Source organism: Topomyia yanbarensis, chromosome 3 (genome assembly GCF_030247195.1).
Source record: "Topomyia yanbarensis strain Yona2022 chromosome 3, ASM3024719v1, whole genome shotgun sequence".
Taxonomy (NCBI): domain Eukaryota; kingdom Metazoa; phylum Arthropoda; class Insecta; order Diptera; family Culicidae; genus Topomyia; species Topomyia yanbarensis.
This window is the reverse complement of record NC_080672.1, coordinates 103629339-103650955: the sequence shown is the minus strand read 5'-3', so window position 1 is coordinate 103650955 and position 21617 is coordinate 103629339. Positions and strand designations below refer to the sequence as shown.

General features: G+C 36.0%; 1 protein-coding gene across 6 annotated transcripts in view; it reads left to right on the top strand.

The window, feature by feature from the left end:
- Positions 1-21617, top strand: part of LOC131690553 (alpha-catulin) — a 504668-nt gene that overhangs the window by 269558 nt on the left and 213493 nt on the right. The window contains exon 2 of one of the 6 annotated variants that reach the window (XM_058976424.1): positions 14996-15698. The exons of the other annotated variants lie outside the window; for them this stretch is intronic. Coding sequence (XP_058832407.1) covers positions 15669-15698 — 30 coding nt within the window. The 5' untranslated portion in view covers positions 14996-15668. The remainder of the gene's footprint in view (positions 1-14995; positions 15699-21617) is intronic. 6 annotated transcript variants of the gene reach the window in all.

The following is a 21617-nucleotide window of genomic DNA, read 5'->3' as shown; positions in this document are numbered from 1 at the left end:
AACATTTTCATTGAAATGCTAAGAATGTTTCCTTTAAAAAAACTGTAAACTGTAATTTTCCGACTACTACCGCAAATGTTATAACATTTAATATATTTTTCCTCATATTTTCCCATAGTACCAATTTCAAATACTTCAAGCGAATTGGGCGGGGGTCTAAAAATGTCGAAATGATGTGAAAATTAGCTTCTGATTTTACTTTGACATTTGTCACAATATGAAACGGGGGGGGGGGCTTTGAGATTCAGAAAAAAAAAAAATTGTGCTATGCCCTAATGGCCAAACTTGTGCCGAATGGTGACAAACAACACTCTCTGACGCACTCTGGTTGTCACATCATTACCATTATAAGTCTATACCGTCGTGCGGGGCTACTTTGAATATGTGGGGCTACTTTGCATACTCAAGTTTTTCAATATTTTCTAACAGACGCACTTTTGTTAGTTTTATTATACCTTTGATATTTATAGAGCCATATCTTGTAACCATGCTACATATGTCTTTTGTCATTTTTCTTAACACTTTTTACCAAAACAAACAATACACTTCAAGGGTCGATAAAAATGATTGGAAGTTCCTAAAATCAGACTGCTCGACAAAGCATAAAATCTTGAGTGTACCGCAACCACATATTATTTTTCGAAAAGAAGATGAAAAATGTGAAAAATGCCGTTCTCCGTTGGTTTCTACTACGTCAGGATCGGTTTTTATGTGCATTTGAAGATTTTTGCGTCTTCAAAGAAGTTGTTTCTAATATCATTCTCAACAACTTTAGGGACCATTCATAAATTACGTAATGCGAAAATTGCCCAAAATTGACTCCTTCCTCCCCCCATGTAACAAATTGTCACAAATTTCTCTATCCCCCCTTCCCCTATTACGTAACAAATTCTTCAAAAAAAATTTTTTTTGTTCAGTGAAAACATGTTACGTAACGATCTAGCTTACACCCCCTCGCCTATGTCACAACATGCCACAACTTCTCGTACTCCCTCCCCACTCTAAACGCGTTAGGTAATTTATGAATAATCCCTTACCTAAGAAACCAAGCCTCCAAATAATGTTTTCAGTTTATGTTCTAATTTTTTTTAAAGGAAGATTATCCGCGAAAATTATTATTTTTCAAGAGATACTCTGTATTATATTGGAAAATTTCTTCGAGGACATTAAACCTCTAAAGTTGGTAGTTGCGAAGTAATGTGATCTTGGCCATGAATTCTTGACCTAATAAGTGCATAACTTGAGAACGCGACCTTGTGTACTACTTATCAATTTAGCACTCAAATGTACGTCATAAATAGCCCCTTATTTCACTTTTTTATTTTGCGAAATTTTCATGCAGTCTCAACCCACACAAGTTGTTTTTATGATAAATCTATTAGGGGAACTGGGGGTAAGACGGACATGTTAAGGTTACACTCAAATAAAACATAGTAAAAGCATGTTTTTGTCAACATGAAATACTCTATGTTGTAGCTGCATATGCTGGCTTTCGAGTGCCCAGAGGGATCATGTTACAAAAATCAACAAGTATGTTTTTTGAAGGAAATAGAAAACAAAGAAATATCTGCACTTTTTCCAGACTGCGGGTGAAGCGGACATATGGTGGGGGTAAGACGGACATGTCGCCGAAAGGATGATCACAATACAAAATATTAAAATTTACTATTTCTAACGGATGTTTTGGATAGTTTGTGGTTCTTCTTAATATATATGTTCAATTCGAGGTGAAAAATAACGTTTTGGCGTTCAATTTAAAGTTGAAGCAAATGATGTATTTTCTAATATCGTTTTTTCCGTTGTCATAAAGAGAGCTATACAATCAGTTCCAATAATCAGTCAAATCATTTATACAAAACTGGAAAGTTACATATTAAATACGCAATTGGTAGCATCAGTTCCTCGATTACACATAGCCAGAATATGCGACCTGCATAAAGTCTTCTACCTTTTCCAGGTCCCAGGAATTCCGTATTCAGCCTCGGTCACATTAACGTGAATCTTGCGGTCTACTACATGTGAGACTTCAGCTAACTGGATGGTTCTCCACGTTTGACTGCTAGAATTTCGTTTCTACACGCGAGACATTCATATAAGGATGAATCAATAGAATTAATCAAGACTGGTCGTCTTGCCCCACCAGTACACATATTTTTTAAACGCTTGCACTTATTTACTCGTATAAGAACTTACCTGTTATTTTCCACGAAGATGTCATTTAAGAGTTACATTTTCGAAATAAAAGAAAAAAATCGCGAAAAAATTGATTTTTTCCTCGATAAACCTTAAAATCAGAGACGTAAAAATTACATCCGCACGAAGATGCACTACTAATTATCAATGTTTACTTACATTTTTCGCTTTTAACAATATTAAAGGCCTACTGAGTGCTTCATAATTCAAGGATATCCATAAAGCGAGAGTACTCATATAATGCAATTGAACTTTATATGCTATATGCCTAAAATAACCATGTGTCCGTCTTACCCAACTTGTCCGTCTTACCCACAGTTCCCCTATATTATATTTTAAAACGCCATGTGAACAGCTTCTCTATTTATGAACCAATTTTGCTCATATTTGGCATAAATAACACTGCGAAACAAAATAAAAATTTTTGTTAGGTAGCAGAACGAAAAAAAACCAAAGCTTTGTGAAATTTAAAATAAATAACATCTTTAAGTTGAAAATAAGTATTTTGATCGAATTTCCTAAAAAAAATCGATAAAAAATGCACATTTTCACCTAAAAGATGTTATTTTTTTAAATTTCACAGAACTTTAAACTGTGAAGTCCCGTTCCAATTTTTTTTTCAAAAATTTCTTCATAATGATTTAGTTGGAACCCTAAATCCCTGCCACCATTTTATTTGTTCTGCTGCTAAGCCCAGTTCGATTGGAAATATGTTTAAAGCACAAAGCATTACAATAAAACTTTTGATTTCGCATTTTTTCCATAATTTCCAAGTTCTTGGAACCATATAAAATTGAAATTTGTTTTCAGCGGTTTTCGTTTATTTTAACACTAGATGCTGATGTTTCATGCTTTTAGACATATTGCGACAATTTTTTTTTTCGATTTTCAACATTTCGTGAACTGAATAGACCACGAAAAAGGAAAAATAGAGCCGCCAATAGGAAACATATTAGCGGCTGAATCAAACACGAAAAGTAATAAATAGAGGCTCATGCCAACCAAGGAACACCATGGCTATAGCGTTTGAACGCCATATTACGCGATTGACGCTATGGATTTCCGGCAACTAGTTAAACCGTTCACCGATTTTTCGGTATCAGCACGGTGGCACAGAATTATTTGCAAAGTGGGTTGAAGGGGTAGTTTTGGATTGAGTTCAATACTGCGCTACTTGAGAATTTGCGTTAAAAAATATATATTTTTATGCTTGTGTGTGCGCTGAATTGACGATGTTTCCGGCGGTTTGTAGGAGTTATAAGCCTATTGGCACACACTTTTTATATTTCGAATGTTAATGACACGTTTTTCATTACTAAGGCATATCTGGCAACATACGTCTGCAGTTATTTCTAAAGCACGGGCGGACTCAACTGAATTTGCGCCTACAGTAAGGCAGTAGTTAGTTGGAGATTTTGCTGGGCAAAGTGACTGAGTTATGTTCGAGCAGTTTTATAGGATATGTTTTCAAATAGTTGTGAGGTAATCCATAGCGATTCTTGGTAGTCTATCAAAAGTAATGCCAACTAACCAATAGGAAACATTGATTAGTTTTTGTCATAGTTTTGCAGTATTATTTTATGTCGATCGAATTCCTTAGGACATGTTCAGCAACGTAATATTTTATACGGGAGTGTCAAAGTGGAATTGGAATTGAATTAATCACATTCCCACCAGAGCTTTTGGATTTATTATTTTGAACTGTATAGCTGCTATACGCTGCCGTTCTCTTTATTGCTTCATTTGAAATTCGTTTGTAACTATTTTGAATATATAAAGAGTGTTCAGCACATACACTCAGTTTCGATAAATTTGGGGAAAAAATTTCGAGTCAAATAACGACCTAAGGACACGTTCAGGAGTGGTTCAATTTTCGATTCATAATTTTAACAGTTCTAAAATATAGAACTGAAAATTAAAACTAGAACTTTCTCTCCCAGTCATAGCTGGAAAATGTCATGGTTATAACCAGTCATCTGGTGACTGGTCGCATGTTTGCTCGTGACATGTACAAGTTGCGGATTCTTGCGACATGTGACACAAGCGCGTGTACTATGACACGATACATTTTCCCCGTGACATGTCATAAAATTTGTACATGTTTCAAAACAAAACTGGTTTGTCAAGCGGCTGTACATTTACTGAACTGTGACATGTATGTTCGTTTGCGAACGGTCGCGACAATAGAAAAACAGGTTTGCTTGTTATGTGACATGTCGACAATGAACCGGTATTGAAAATGGGTAAAATATTGGATACCGTACTTTGGCGGATAATTGGAAATATAGAAAATGAGATAATTGTATTTCTTTCAACATTTCACAAATAAATATTGTTTGTTATTGCGGTTTAGAGGTGTTGAAAATCAATAGTTTTAGACATTTTAAACGCACAGTGGGAAGTAAATGCGTCAAAATCGAAAAATTTCCAACTTTTCACAGATAAACATTGTTTGTTATTGCGAGTTAAGAGGTGTTGAAAATCAATAGTTTTAGACATTTTAAACGCACACTGGGAAGTAAATGCATCGAAATCGAAAAATTTTCAACTTTTCGCAGATAAACATTGTTTGTTATTACGAGTTGTTTACTATTTTTACCTGCAACCGTTGGCGCGGCCCGGCGCGGCGGAGCTGGGCACACCTCTAATTTTAAACGCATTTTTAAATTTCCATTTTGTCGAAATTACTTCCCGTTGTGCATTTCAAATGTTCAAAACTTTTGATTTTCAAGTCCTAATAACTCGGAAAAACAAGCAACATTCATCTGTAAAAAGTGAATTTTGCGATTTTGACGCATTTACTTCCCCATGTGCGTTTAAATTGTTCAAAACTATTGATTTTCATATCCTGGTACAGTAGGATTCCGTTTTTGGCAACAATTTTATTTTTTGCTGTTGCCAAAACCGGAACCGTGCCAAAAATTGAACCTTATTTTTAAAGTTTGGATTTTCAATTTACGACTTCAAAAATGTTTCAAGGATTTTTAACCATGTGTGAAATGGAATTAGATGAAAGGTAAAAATAAGAAAATTCAATTTTATTCATATGTTTATCAAATTCAGTCTTCGCACAGTGATCACCTTCCATAAAAAAGTCGGTCAAAACCTCAAAAGGGATCCGAATTTGATAAAAACTTCACATTGGGGTAATTTTACGTCGCTGAATTCATGTTTAGTGTTAATTTATTATTTCTTTTTACCAGAAAATTTTGGCACCTAGGGAGGTTTGCAAATTCAACATTTACGAATATAAAGTGCACTATATCTGAAAATGCATTTTCAAAAAGACATCGTAAACTATTTGGGAGCTATCAGTTTTGTATTCCTAAATACGGGCTTTCGATATGTATTGCAAATTTAGTGCCAAGTTTTGTAGTGACGTTGTATTATGCGGTGTAGTGCATTCATCTGCATTCGACTATAAAAATTGATTCCGTCTAACACTAGTTACACTGCTACCACTTGTATTATACATAAATAATACATTTCTATACTTATTGTTATCATTAAATACGACACATATAATGTAAAACATATTTAAGGACATTATACATGCGAGCCACAACATAGCTGCTGCGCCACACACACCCCTCTCCCCTGCCTAACCATGTATCTGACATGAGCAAATATAAAAATACGTTTTTCAACACACTAACCTTGCTGGTGTGCCACGAAACTGCTACTTAAAGAAGCTAGAATATTTTTCTATACAATCAATCCGAGTTTTTGACGGAATGCCATCTGTAGCTCCTATTTTGTGCGAAAATATCGCCTCTCTTCACTTGGGGTTTCTTTTCGAAACACTTATTCTCGTTTTCATTGCACTTTTTCAAATGCACTTTTTTCACACGCCACTGCAAAAACACTCGCGAAACTTTAATCGTTTACTAACAAAACTTCAAATTTTCTGCCAATGTGCAGATGACCAAAGGAAAATGTTGGGAAACTCTCATTTGTGCGTTTGAATTTTCACTTCAGATTTCAGTTTTTCCTAATGTAAACAAACGAGTCGGTGCCTAGCAACGTGGCTTCCGCTTGTCTTCACCTTAACCTTTAAATGCATAACGCTTTTTTAAAACAACATTGCGAAAAACATCACAAAATTATCACAGTAAAGTATTGAAACTGTAAGACAATTTTAACAAAATTAAAAAAAATATTATTTGGGCTTTTGAGGATTAATATGACCCCCATGTTTGGAAATAAAGTCAAATGCAATGTCAATTGATACAAAAAATATCTACTGCACATTTTTAAAAGATTTATTATGTACAACAAGAATGTTGACAAAAATCCATTTGTTGCCAAAATCGGAGTGTGCCAAAATGGGAGCATGCCAAAAACGGAACGTGCCAAAACGGAACCTTACTGTAACTCGCAAAACAAAAAAAATTAGCGAAAAGTTGAAAAATTTTCCATTTTGACGCATTTACTTACAAATATGTGTCTAAAAAGTCCAAAACTATCGTTTTTGCCTTTCTCAATAGAAAGGTATTGCAATTGCTCTGAAAACCGACTTTTTAACGGAGGCCCGGAGGGCCGAGTGACATATACCATTCGATTCAGTTCGTCGAGTTCGGCAAATGTCTGTGTGTGTATGTATGTGTGTATGTATGTATGTGTGTGTATGTGCGTATGTGTGTGTGTATGTGACCAAAAATGTCACTCGTTTTTCTCAGAGATGGCTGAACCGATTTTGAAAAACTTAATCTCAAATGAAAGGTGCAACGTTCCCATAGGCTGCTATTGAATTTCTAATGGATCCGACTTCCGGTTCCGGAATTACAGGGTGATGAGTACGAACACGCAGAAAATGTCGATTTTAATAAATTCTGCAATGAATGTATAAAGGTGAAAATTTTTTCAAAATATGACCACAACTGCTTCGATTTGTAGTATTAGGTCACTAACATCCATTCAAAGTCTATTTGGCCACATTGGCCACCATCATCGGTTCCGGAAGCCCCGGCGGAAGTATCTAAATTCAGAATAACAGTCACATCGGTTTCTCGGAGATGGCTAGACCGATTCGACTAAACTTGGTCTCAAATGAAAAGTATTGCGTCCCCGTAAATGGCTATTTAATTTCATCCCGATCCGACTTCCGGTTCCGGAGTTACAGGCTGTGGCGTGCGATCACATAGCAAATTGTGATTCAAACCGATACTCCGATGAAAGCAAAAAAGGTAAAAATTTCGCTAAAATGTCTCTCAAACAACTTAAATTTGCTGTTCTAGGTCACCAACAGCCAAACAAACTTTCGTTGACTACATTGACCACCATAGACGGTTCCGGAAGTGCCCGGGAAAACCGGCCATCTTTCAAAATTTACGAACTCACATCAGTTTCCCGGAAATGGTTTGGCCGATTTTCACAAACTTAGTCCCAAATGATAGCTATAATATCCCCACAGATGTGTATAAAATTTCATACGGATCGCTTATATGGGTCCGGAAATATAGACTAAATCGTCACGTCACATATGAAATTCCCATATAAGCCGGAACTCAATTTTTTTTTTCAAAGGGGGGACCCCATGAAATTTCAGAAATCGAATTCGATGACGATGATGACAAACGTCTTTAAAATGCATGAAACGTCGAGATTTTATGTTATTTCGAAAAAAATTTTTTTTTAAAATCGACTTTTTGGGACTTTGCCGATTTTGCACCTTTTTTCAGTTCAATATTACCGTGGCTGTTTTTTCTTTTTCAAAATTTTAGATCTCGAATAATGATTTATTTTCCTGTATATAGTTGTCATGTGATGTATAATAATAAAATGTAATATATGCATTTAAAAGTTTTTAATGAATATAAACAACGCACACATTCTCGTGATTCATGATTGAGAAAGGCACAATTGCACCGCTAGGTGGGTTAAAATAGGTATTTCAAATTCACATAACTAGCAATAACAAATAAAAATTTTGTGTGAAAGTAGATTTTTTTCCATTATGACGCATTTACTTTCAAGTGTGCGTTTAAAATGTCTAAAACTATTGATTTTCTACTCCTCGTAACTCGCAATAACAAGCAATGTTTATCTGTGGAAAGTTGAAAATTTTTCGATTTTGACGTATTTATTTCCCAGTGTGCGTTTAAAATGTATAAAACTATTGATTTTCAAATCCTCGTAACTCGCAATAACAAACAATATTTATCTGTGAAAAGATGAAAATTTTTCGATTTTGACGCATTTACTTCCCAATGTGCGTTTAAAATGTATAAAACTATTGATTTTCAACACCTCTTAAATCGCAATAACAAACCATATTTATCTGTGAAGAGATGAAAAAGTTTCAACTTTGACGCATTTACTTCCCAGTGTGCGTTTAAAATGTCTAAAACCATTGATTTTCAAATCCTCGTAACTCGCAATAACAAACAATATTGATCTGTGAAAAGTCGATAATTTTTCGATTTTGACGCATTTACTTCCCAGTGTGCGTTTAAAATGTCTAAAACAATTGATTTTCAACTCCTCGTAGCTTGCAATAACGAACAATATTTATCTGTGAAAAGATGAAAAAAAATCAATTTTGACGCATTTACTTCCCAGTGTGCGTTTAAAATGTCTAAAACGATTGATTTTCAACACCTCTTAACTCGCTATAACAAACAATATTTATCTGTGAAGAGATGAAAATTTTCAAATTTTGACGCATTTACTTCCCAGTGTGCGTTTAAAATGTCTAAAACTATTGATTTTCAACTTCTAGTAACGAAAAATATTTATCTGTGAAAAATTGAAAATTTTTCGATTTTGACGCATTTACTTCCCAGTGTGCGTTTAAAATGTCTAAAACTATTGATTTTCAACACCTCTCAACTCGCAATAACAAACAATGTTTATCTGTGAAAAGTTGAAAATTTTTCGATCTTGACGCATTTACTTCCCAGTGTGCGTTTAAAATGTCTAAAAGTATTGATTTTCAAAATCTCGTACTCGCAATAACAAAAAATATTGATCTGTGAAAAGTTGAAAATTTTTCGATTTTGATGCGTTTACTTCCCAGTGTGCGTTTAAAATGTCTAAAACAATTGATTTTCAACTCCTCGTAGCTTGCAATAACGAACAATATTTATCTGGGAAAAGATGAAAAAAATTCAATTTTGACGCATTTACTTCCCCTTGTGCGTTTAAAATGTCTAAAACTATTGATTTTCAACACCTCTTAACTCGCAATAACAAACAATATTTATCTGTGAAGAGATGAAAATTTTCAAATTTTGACGCATTTACTTCCCAGTGTGCGTTTAAAATGTCCAAAACTATTGATTTTCAACACCTCTTAACTCGCAATAACAAACAATATTTATCTGTGAAAAGTTGAAAATTTTTCGATTTTGACGCATTTATTTCCCAGTGTGCGTTTAAAATGTCCAAAACTATTGATTTTCAACACCTCTTAACTCGCAATAACAAACAATATTGATCTGTGAAAAGTCGATAATTTTTCGATTTTGACGCATTTACTTCCCAGTGTGCGTTTAAAATGTCTAAAACAATTGATTTTCAACTCCTCGTAGCTTGCAATAACGAACAATATTTATCTGTGAAAAGATGAAAAAAAATCAATTTTGACGCATTTACTTCCCAGTGTGCGTTTAAAATGTCTAAAACGATTGATTTTCAACACCTCTTAACTCGCTATAACAAACAATATTTATCTGTGAAGAGATGAAAATTTTCAAATTTTGACGCATTTACTTCCCAGTGTGCGTTTAAAATGTCTAAAACTATTGATTTTCAACTTCTAGTAACTCGCAATAACGAAAAATATTTATCTGTGAAAAATTGAAAATTTTTCGATTTTGACGCATTTACTTCCCAGTGTGCGTTTAAAATGTCTAAAACTATTGATTTTCAACACCTCTTAACTCGCAATAACAAACAATGTTTATCTGTGAAAAGTTGAAAATTTTTCGATCTTGACGCATTTACTTCCCAGTGTGCGTTTAAAATGTCTAAAAGTATTGATTTTCAAAATCTCGTACTCGCAATAACAAAAAATATTGATCTGTGAAAAGTTGAAAAATTTTCGATTTTGATGCGTTTACTTCCCAGTGTGCGTTTAAAATGTCTAAAACAATTGATTTTCAACTCCTCGTAGCTTGCAATAACGAACAATATTTATCTGGGAAAAGATGAAAAAAATTCAATTTTGACGCATTTACTTCCCCTTGTGCGTTTAAAATGTCTAAAACTATTGATTTTCAACACCTCTTAACTCGCAATAACAAACAATATTTATCTGTGAAGAGATGAAAATTTTCAAATTTTGACGCATTTACTTCCCAGTGTGCGTTTAAAATGTCCAAAACTATTGATTTTCAACACCTCTTAACTCGCAATAACAAACAATATTTATCTGTGAAAAGTTGAAAATTTTTCGATTTTTTCGTTTGAAATGTCTAAAACTATTGATTTTTAACTCCTCGTAACTCGCTACATTTATTATCAAAAACTTGAAAAAGTTCAAAATAATTGAATTTATATAGCGTCTACCATTTCGTTTATCTGCCACTGCACGGTACTTAAACGATCAAGAATAAGATACAGGTCAAACAAGCAAACCATAACAAAATGTTCATCTTTGTACAGGTTCGTAAACTTTGTGACTGGTATCGCCTTACGCGCGACAGGTAAATTATCCTCATGACCAGTCTCAAGACCGATGACGCATTTAAATTCTATGACATGTCACGAGACCAACCATCGAGGCTTGGAAGCTAACCTGTTTGAGACATGAGACATTTTCAGAAGAACGTGAATGTACGGGTGGCTTGACATGTCGCGAAAAATGTACACAGGTTCCAACTATGCTCCCAGTAGTAGTTTGAGCGGGTATTCTTGTCAGTTTAATATTAATATTTAGAATTCCCTCCCCTAGGTTGCCGGGTTTGACAGTTTTGCAAACATCATCAAGCATATTTGTGCATGTTTCAAAGAATCTCTTACGGACAACTACTTTAAGATGGCTTCGATAGTGGTGCATCGAGTAGACCGAGAGAGCTTATAGGCCTTTTTTATATTTTGCGATTTTTCATACTCTGCACCAGCCCAAACCAACGGTCGTTCAACAGCTTGTGCACACTGGCGTAGCCGATTGGCGGGACACCGTGGATTGACTTTTTCTGTGAGCTGTGTTTACAAACATTGTTCAACAGCTCAATGGCAGTGTTTGGGAGCACGGTTCACAGTGGGAGTTATTGTGTGTCGATTTATCGGTCGACTTCGTCAACGTACGCAGACGAATTAAAAAAATATAAAAGTTGAACCCTATTAGATGTGTTGTATTGTAATAATTATAGTTTTCAGTACTAGTGTACAATTGTTATGTGCTAGTCGTATGTCTATTTGTGTATATGTTCGTCTGAGTATTTATGACAGATGAGTTAGGAAATAGTTGCAGGACGGGTGTATATGATAGAATAGTGAGTAATTCGTCCTGAGATTCGTCGGTCACTTTTTATCGGAGTTCAATTCATGCATTCGATTCGATTCATTCGGGAACATCGGATTGGATATATAAAGGTACGATTAATTTACCAACGCGCGTGAATCATCCATTCCCCTCCAGCATAGCATGAAAAAATAACAGAATATATTTGTCGTTAATGGTAAATTAATATCATTTGTTGGCATTTAAACGATTTCAAGTTCTCTTCTTCTGCTTCATTAGTCTGTTTTTGTACTTCTAGTAGTTTAGAGATAATTGCTACTACGCTTATAAAAATAATGTTTACTTGCGAAGTTACATACACGCTAGCACACGCGAAAAAATCGTTAAAATAAAAGCGCTCGAGTTCTTCGCGATCATCCACGCACCTAATGCCTGCGATCTCGCAAACAGGATAACACCCCAGTGCCCAAGTGAACGGTTTATAACTTATAAATTCACAAACGCAACCTCAGAAGTGCAACTTCAAATGCCTGTGTTCGCACGACCACGTATCGGTTACGTCCGAAAGTCCCTATCCTCAGTCCTAGTAGCATAGGTCCAAAGCCTTCAGGTGGACCAAACAAAAAGATGCGCTCATATCCACTAAACAAAACGTTCTATGGCGATAAAATGGCAAATTTATACACGCGACAAGCACAATAAAATATAAATGCTTGTGCCCTTTGCGATCAACCATGCAACAAACACCCGCGTTCTCACACACACATGATAACATTCCGGTGATAATATGAACAGAACTTATAATCATTCCAACGCTTTCTCAAGCGTGAAGCTACAATCTCCCGCACACGCATGATCATGAATCGGTCGCTCCAATCTCGATACCAGAAATCTAGGTCGATGCATTCAATTGGACCAATTAAAAACAGAAAGCTCTCCTATCCACTAGACAACTCGTTTCATGGCGACATGACCGAGAACACTTGTGATATGAACTTCTTGTATCTGAACCGTACACCGAAAATTAAGTATCAGATTCACGGTCGGTGCGCGATCATACAACAACACACGCGAATATTCGAAAAGACGTCATAAAAAAGAATTTATACACGCGTGAAACGTTAGCACACGCAACCTACAAACCCACTCGTGATCGAACACGTAAACGTGCAAACGCTTGTGTCGTTCGCGATGATACACGCACTCGCGAAATCCCCCGCCCGCACATATCTGAACCGTACAATGAATATCACAGAATCTCGGCCCGCTGCAATTGGCCTTAAGCAGTGTTTTACTGGTTGACATTACCCGTCTCGTCTGCTGTTGTAGTGAGTGATTCTGACGGGAGCCCTTCCGAGAATCTAGCTCTACTGCTCCAGTAGGAAAACTCTCGAAAATAATATTCATGTTTAGAATTAATGCCATGTCTTAAGCGTTACTGGACTTAAATTATGTTTCCCCATTTTACCCCGTCTGAGTATCTGTCCAGCTCTATGTATTTCAAACAAAGTTCTAAACGTATTTTAGACTAAGCAACAAACAGAACGGTGGTGTATATCAATTTAAATTTTAAAACAAAATTGGTTTTAAAAATTAAGAAACAAAACGTTATAGTGAGGATGTAATTTCTTCTGTTCTAGATCTAAATTGAAACACGAAAATAAAATAAAACACTGTGGAACATGCACTAAGTCATTTTTTTTTTGGTTTAAGATTGGTGCCAGTTTAATAACATTGTAGTTTATTAAATAATTTCATTTGTTTGGACATTAATCGGTTAATATATACTTAACCTAAAAATATATTTACCTAAGTTAAGTAGTACATAATTTAAAATTTAATTGGAAAATGAAATTTCATATTTATTGGAAGAGCTGAATACATCCTTTGGCGAGCGTGGGCGTCCTCATCACAGTCCTCAATAAGGAGCTTGAATATATTTTCTGAGCAGACCAATGCTGAAGTGTTTGCTAGAACGTGAGTAGATAGTTGTGATAGATTAAAATTTATTCGAGAATTATACTGCACGCTCTTGAAAAAAGCTACATTTTTATTGTCACCACGGTCGTGACGGGTCGGGTTACAAATTTTAACAAATTTTGAGTTCTGGATAATGCAATTCTAGAAATTAATGCGTTTCGGATAACAACAGTCATTTGAATGTCGTACATGCAAATTTTCTACAGTGTACCTACAGTATAAATAAATGATCCAGTAACACAGAATAAGAATGATTACTCTGCATTTAATGCGAAAATGGTCGAAAACAAAATAAATCATGCCATAAATTATTTCTAAATCAATTTGAATTTGTCCTGCATAAAACTTCTCTAGGAAGAACACTGAAACGACATAATGTTTATCCTCTGTTCACACCCCACCCCGACTGATCCCCGATGCCACTAAATCACAAATCACCATCATGAAGCAATCAGCTCTTGTGATGACCGACAAGGTAGGCCAGGGGGACCAGCCTCACGTACACTTGAGCGAGTAAACAAGCAAAAGTTTATCAATGGGGGAACCTCCTGCCGATTCCCTTTTAGCCTCCCGTCGATTTATCACACGCACAATAACGACGTTCTCTCGATAAACAGTCTTCGGCGAGCGATGCGATTGAGAATGCGATGTGGAGTCTCGGGGAAAACGAACGTGTAAATTTTTGAAAAGAATGATAAAGAGGCATTAAATATACAAACAAATATACACGACGGCGTACTTAGTGGATTGTATGCTAGTTGGGAACGGTAACAGGTAATGTTGACTGCCGGGAAAAGCGAGCGAAAGAGAGTTACCGGCTGGAAAAATGATACATCGTGTGGGAAGTTCGATACTGAATAAATGTTCTAAATAATCGATGTACAATTATTTGTTAGTGTAATTTCCCCCACAGGGTGAATTAATGGGTGGAAAAGAGGTATTTATGTTATAAATATTTCAGTTCAAGATACGGACGGGGATACCAACAGGGAGTATATCAACCTAATGCTTCATCGTTTTTTAATCCATTATTATTAGCAATACTTCGCACGTGTTTTGAAACATTCCACGAAAGAAGTGGAAAACTGTCTTGTCATGCTTGAATGCAACCTGGGTGTACCGGTGCGATAACGCCGCACGTCAAGCACGGAAGCAGCCCACAATATTCTTCGCTCAAGCGGAAGTATTTTCCGCTCAAATCATCGTCATTCTTAACTATTAATACCTTGCTCGTTTAGAATAGCAACATTGTGCAGACCTTCGTACGCCGGCAGCGAATCACTCGAGGGTGGAAATAGAAGAAAAAAAAACAACCATCCATCCGCGCCGCAAGCGGGAGTGCATTAAATCAAACCCCTTGAATATCGCCGAGCAAAACTATGCGCGATATTAAAAGCCATTATTCTTTTCCAGCAATTTCATCGCAGCCTCGGTGAAACCGGCATCAGCTAGTTGCGCGATACCTACACATAGTAGTGTTTGTGTGGATGCGGTGGTCGCTCCGTTTCTCCGTTTAGCCGCAAAGTTCGTGAAGGAGGCGTGCGATAATTTATCACCATATCGGGTCTCAGTTTTGTGCTTGCGTGGCAGCGCCTATGGCGGCCGATTGCCGAAAATAGAAGTGAGCCGGGCCGTTACCGCGCCACCGGAACCGGAATCTATCGTATTTAGTTTACACGAGCAAGAAGGCTAACAGGGAAGCCGGAGGGAGCATGCGGGAGGGAAAGAATAAAAGTGATAAAGCGAAGCAAATCCCCGGAAGCGGTGAAGTGATTTGAGCAGGGATAAAATTAAGAATGAATTTTGGTTCCGGTGAGATTCTTTCAAAGGAAAAAAGTAAAGTGAAGTATACCGGCGGTGGTTGACCGGTGAGCGACGATCGAGGCAATGATTCGCTTCGAGTGGGCAATTCGGCGCGATGTAGTGTGGGTGTGTTTCTGGCTTTATCTCGAGTGCACATAGCGTGATTAAACGAAGTCGGATAATTCGGATTAGTGAACAACAAGCATATAACGCGGGCTACGGGCGTTAAAAAGTTATATATAGCTTTACGAAAAAAAAGTTGTGAAAATTGCTGCAAACAAAGATGTCCACAACTTACGGTCGATCCGATCAGGTAACGTGTCCTAAATTTTATTATTCGTTGATGTTTTATTGCAAGTGTTTTGTATTCTACATACTGCTATAATTTATAAAATTGGAAGACTATAGTTATGGTTATGTAAATTATTTAAATAAAGGCAGTTTATTATTGTTTGTTATACGATTTCAGTTTAATTGACTGTTCTTTATTGGTTGTTGACAAATTGAGTGGACTTCAGAAACTCTAGAATTTAAGAGCTATTTTAGGAAAAAAAATGGTAATTAAAACAGAATGATGCAATAGTATAAAATGTAATGAAATGTAGAACTTTCTCCACACATTATAGGTCATTTAAGTCAGACATATGCCATCGAACAAAACGAAGAATTGTAACGTTCGCTCTTTGTTCTACAAGAAGTCAGAATATTTTGTTATATATTAAATTCTATTTCTCCACAAAAATTTTCATTCGCTAACTAAAAATATACTTAATTCGATTTCTCACTAACACATACTCAACACATTGTAATTTCGGTGAAAATTGAAAAAAAACAAACAAAATTCATAACGAATCACATTTTCATCAAAATTTCCAACAGGTTCATCGTTTACTGGATTGGAACTTAGATAAGCTGAGTTAAGAAGCCCATCTTTCCTTTCTGATAATGTTGATATTTATGTCATTCTATTCAATTTTGTAAGTAGCGGCTTTCCCAATATTTAGGGTCTTGTTTTCCCGGCGGACCCTATTTGTCAGGGCGGCTTAAGTGTAGCTACCAGAATTTCGGATTTTCGTACATAAACAAGATGGAATACAAATAAACATTCATTTTTTACATTTTATTCTTCACTTCTACTCTCCTCCGCTGTTAACTACTGCTGTCGCTGGATGCTATTGTTCTATTACTGCTGGCGGAAGTACGTTTGGTTTCTTCCGGCTGGCCGGATCTACAACGGCCAATTTCTCCTCGGTCGGCTCTGTTTGCAGCTCCGGCAGCGGTCCCTGACAATTAGCTAGGGAGGTGATCATGGCTCTTTTGTTGGAACCTCCGTAGCAACGTAAAAGGCAAATCATCGGATTCCCTTGCTTCCCGCAAGGAATCCCGGAAAACACCGCAGTGTTCTTTCCATCCAGATGGAGCCGTTGTCCTCCCTGCTTTTCTCTCCTTGACTGATAGTTGTAGAGGAGATTTATTCTCTACAGACGGGTGCATCGGATCCCTAACGGTGAACGGCCTGGGAAGTGAAAAGTCCTTTGCACTTAACTTCCCCTGGCAGTGATCGGGCACCACAAGTCTTACGAGCGCCAAACCACGAACTGGCATTTCTAATGGATCACATCCGCGCACTTGACAAAATTGTTGCTGTGACGGTCAACTGTCCCAAAACTGCGTATCGAGAACGTCTTTTCTTCACCGTGGTCTGTCACTATCTACTTTTTTCGATGGCTGCCTTCCACACTTGACTAAAACAATAAACATCCGAAAACCGCACCGCTGCATAGCTGTCATCGCTATGGTACAGTACACTTTTACCGCGAGAGGAGAGCGGTGATGTAGGGGAACATGGGGAGACTTAACCAGGTTTTAAGCTAAACTGGCATAAATCTCTAAAAAGCCTTCAATCCCTCAAAAGGCATTGAGATATGATGTGCAAAGTTATTGTGCGTTGTCATGATTTTTTGCAGAATTTTTTATTTAATTTTTCAAAAGTTATAAAAGTTTTTCTGTGATCGTTTCACTGCGGGGAGACTTGACCAAGAGAATTTCGAAAAATTATAACAAAAAATAGTGAAATAAAACATTCTGTAATTATTTATTTTCCATATCGTCGAGATCAATAGGTAGCAGTAAAAAATATCGAAGGGTTGCATTTAAAAATACTCGATTTTTTAATGCATTTCTTTTTAAGGATTAACTGTACTGCTTATAAGTATACATGGCATGTTCACACGTCACTAAATCAATCATATTACTGCTAACTTTGTTTACTAATACTAAAATGTGTAGACTGATGTTTGAGGTGGGATTTTTCTGTGGTATGATCAACATTAACAGTAGATACCAAAGCATAGTAAATATCAGTGATTTTGTATCTTTCTTCAGCTTTATGCCACTTGGTCAAGTCTCCCCATAATATCTTGGTCAAGTTTCCCTAGCATTAGTTATTGGGTTCAATCTCGTGCAAATTATAGTAATAACTATTCCAATGTTCCCATTTATGAAAAATCATTTCACTGCTTCATAAGGTATAATATGATATATAAGTACTTTAATAGTAATTAGTAGTCTAGTAGATATGTCCGTACTAGGTTCGATAAAAAATTACATAATTTAGTGCAAATTTATTTTTCATTCTAAACTTTTAAAATTACCTTAAGGGGTCGAAACAAGTATAAAAATATTTTAGAAAAAAATTTAAGAACCGAATAGAAGACGTCATAGCCAAAAATAGAATCTTGCGCTTGGTCAAGTCTCCCCATGTTCCCCTACCTAAGCCGTTGGTTGTTTATATACAATTGTACAACAAAGCTTACTACACCTATCTACACCGCCTACCAACGTGAAAATGAACAAAAATTTACAACTAAACGTGAACGGTACAAAACAGGGGTGAGCATAATGTTGTAAAACAAGTACACTCTACGGAGAGAGTTGGCAAGGATAGGTATTTTTCCTCGTAGTACTAAATTTTTACCATGCTGGGTTACAATTTTCTTTCGCGTTACGCTGCATAACTCTTTTATTTTAATTATGGAATTTGCGTTTCAACGTAATCTCTTCAGAATCCGACGCTAACTTAGTGACAGGGCTAAGCTAGCGCCAGATTGACGCTAGCCCCAAAAAACGAAAACACTATTTGTGTTTCTGAGCGTAGAGTGTAACTCTTCTATTTTTGGAAATGTCCTTATTTATATGAACCTAATGTTGACATGTGATTGTATCCATAAATTTAAAGTAATGAGAAATGGCGTTTGGTCACGGGTTTCTTACAATAATATTTTATTGCGTCTATCACCAACGTTTCCAAGGTTTATGCCTTCATCTTCAGGGCAAAAAACACGAACAACTAAGATAATATTCTTCGTGTTTTTTGCCCTGAAGAGGAGGCATAGACCTTGCGACGGTGCCGGTGGTTGAGTGAAAAGCGTGACCACCACTCATTCCAATTTGCCTGGGTTTAATTCCAGCCGAGGTCGTTGAGATTTTTCTGAGGTTATATCATAATCTGTGGTCACGTCTTCCTTCGGAATGGAAGTAAAGCCGTTGGTCGCCGGTCTATGAGTTTGGTGGATCGATATTTAGTCCAGATAGTGAAGTCACCTCTCTGGCGTCGGTAAAGAAGAAGTGATCCAATTTCTATACTCTTACAAACAAAAATATCCTCCTCCCGTAATACTTGTGGAGTGCGCAGTAGTATATACGGCCTCTAGCAAAAGCAAGTATCGGACTATCCATTCCTTCCCTTTCCTTCCGCAATCTACGTTCGGGCCTGGCCGGCGCCGGTATTGATCAATACTTTAGGATTACCAGGAGTTGCACATTGAAAGATGTTTCGCTACTCCCAAGCATAACTATCTACTTATTCTCAGTGCAACTGCAGCTAGTCCAGATCGATAACGGAGTAACAGCCAGGGGTGGTCGCACAAGCTCAAGCTCAAGATGAAGGCATATCCTTGGAAACGTTGGTGATAGACGCAATAAAATATTATTGTAAGAAACCCGTGACCAAACGCCATCTCTCATTACTGAAAACAAAGTGGTCGTTCATTACTGAAAACAAAGTGGTCTTTCATCTTTCTATCATAAATTTAAAATCATTGCGTACGGTCCTAGTATATGATTCATGATTTATTGCATCTTGCATTATCAGTTTTCGTGGTTGTGAAATGTTGAAGAAATCTAAAAAGTTTCGATATTTTCTAGTGAAATAATTCACAAAACTGGGGTAGGCGTAGCGTAGTTGATGAATCGATTGCCTTGTACGCAGCGCACCTGGGTTCGAGTCCCGACCCCGCACATAGGGTTAGAAATTTTCCATAAGAGATTTTTCTAACCCGAAGAGGCAAATGACCTTAAGGTGAGAACCTCTATAATCTAAATGAAAAAAATTCACAAAACTCTCAATACCCATCATGGAGTATTCATGCCTAATGAATTGGTTCATGATTGCTAGTATATTAGTCACAATTCATCATCCATGCTCGTGAAACAGTACAAAGAATCATAAAATACGCTTCCACATTCATAATGTAGTCCATAATGTATGCATTTTGTGCGTGATCATCATACGTTTACATCAACAATTTGATAGAACTCGGAATATTAAAATATGATCATCGCCGATTCTCTGACAATCACAACATTTCGATACATACAAGAGCAATTTTTCAGAAGGGCTTAAACATTGCACTTGCATCACTTTCGAAACAGTTTTTTTTTCGATTCCCGTATTTCATACAGCAAAACTATCCAGGAAAAAGTTACAGAGAATGAATTCTTCTCCACGAAAAATATATGTACCCTGAAAAAATGTGCCATTTTTCACAAAAACTAAAATTTGTGTTCAAATTACACGACGTACCCTTTTTTAACTTTTTGTATTTTGTAAACAAACAACATATTGAATGAAGGAAACAGTAAAAAAGTTTTCTAGCGATAACTTTATACAGGGTGTTGGTTCATGATTTAGAATGCCTCGAGGGGTGATTGACTGTCATATTTGGAGAAAAAATCGTTCTACACATACCATCAAACCTCAACCGTTACAGAGCTATTGATCTTTTTGTGTAAAAAACTTATTTATCTTAAAATACCTATAACTCGAAAAGTATACCCTGTATTTTAAATCTTTTAGTTCCATTGGAAAGGCGAGAAAATTTTCTATTGAATGGTGTTCTCATATCTTTCAGTTAATTAGTTTTTAATAACCTTTTAGTTGTAAAGTAGTTCAAAGTTGGTGTTTTTGATGAGGTTTTTGTTAATTTTCTCAAAATAATGAATTATGATTATAGCAATATCTATTATCCAAAAGATGGGAGATGAGGACAATTTATAACTTGTCCTTCAACATGATATTCCTATCTCTTCCTGTTTCCTTGTAATTTCACTTCTAAAATTTTCCTGTAATCGACCTGCAAGTGCTTAAAAGACTCTAAACTAAAAAATATGCTTTATATCGTTTTTACCAGTGCTTCATTGGAAAGTTGAGAAAATTCCTTTCGATGTATTTACAGATATCTTTTAGATAAGTGTACTAAATGACTTTTTACTAGTAAAATAACTTAGCGTTTTTGGAGAGTTTTGTTATAATTCTAATTATTAATCAACTAAATTTATCATCACTATTGTTCATTTGGTGCCCCTTAATATTCTATACAACTTGTTATTTGAAACTTTATCCCTATCGCTTTTCATTTCGCTGCAATTTAATAGTTAACACAGCATGAGTTCATCACAAATTTTATGGATTCGAAATCGTTGTTTTTGCATATGAAACAAGGAGATAAAAATGATTTTGCTTCGAAACTAATAGAGATAATTGAATGGAGCTAAAGAAAGACTTGTAGAACTTGCTGAGATGCATTAATTCCATGATAATAATGATGCTTTAAGCTAGTTAACTTCTAAAAGAATGCTAAATTCACTTAACTGAAAGGTATTTATACCTTTTTCTATGCAAAATTTTCCTGGCTTTCAAATAAAAAAAAGAAAAGGTACTTTCAATAAGAGCTAGTATAAGTGAATATGAGATCAAAATATCCAAGTTCAATAACCCAAACACATGAAAACAAGAAAAGATAAGTGTATCATGTCAAGAAACAAATTATGCAACTCTTCAAGACTAAAAATTATTAAAATGATGATGGTAACTATTAAGATTTTCGCGAAATGAACGAAAAATCGACGAAATTGTTAAATTTTAAATAAATTACTGTGAAAAGGTTACTTA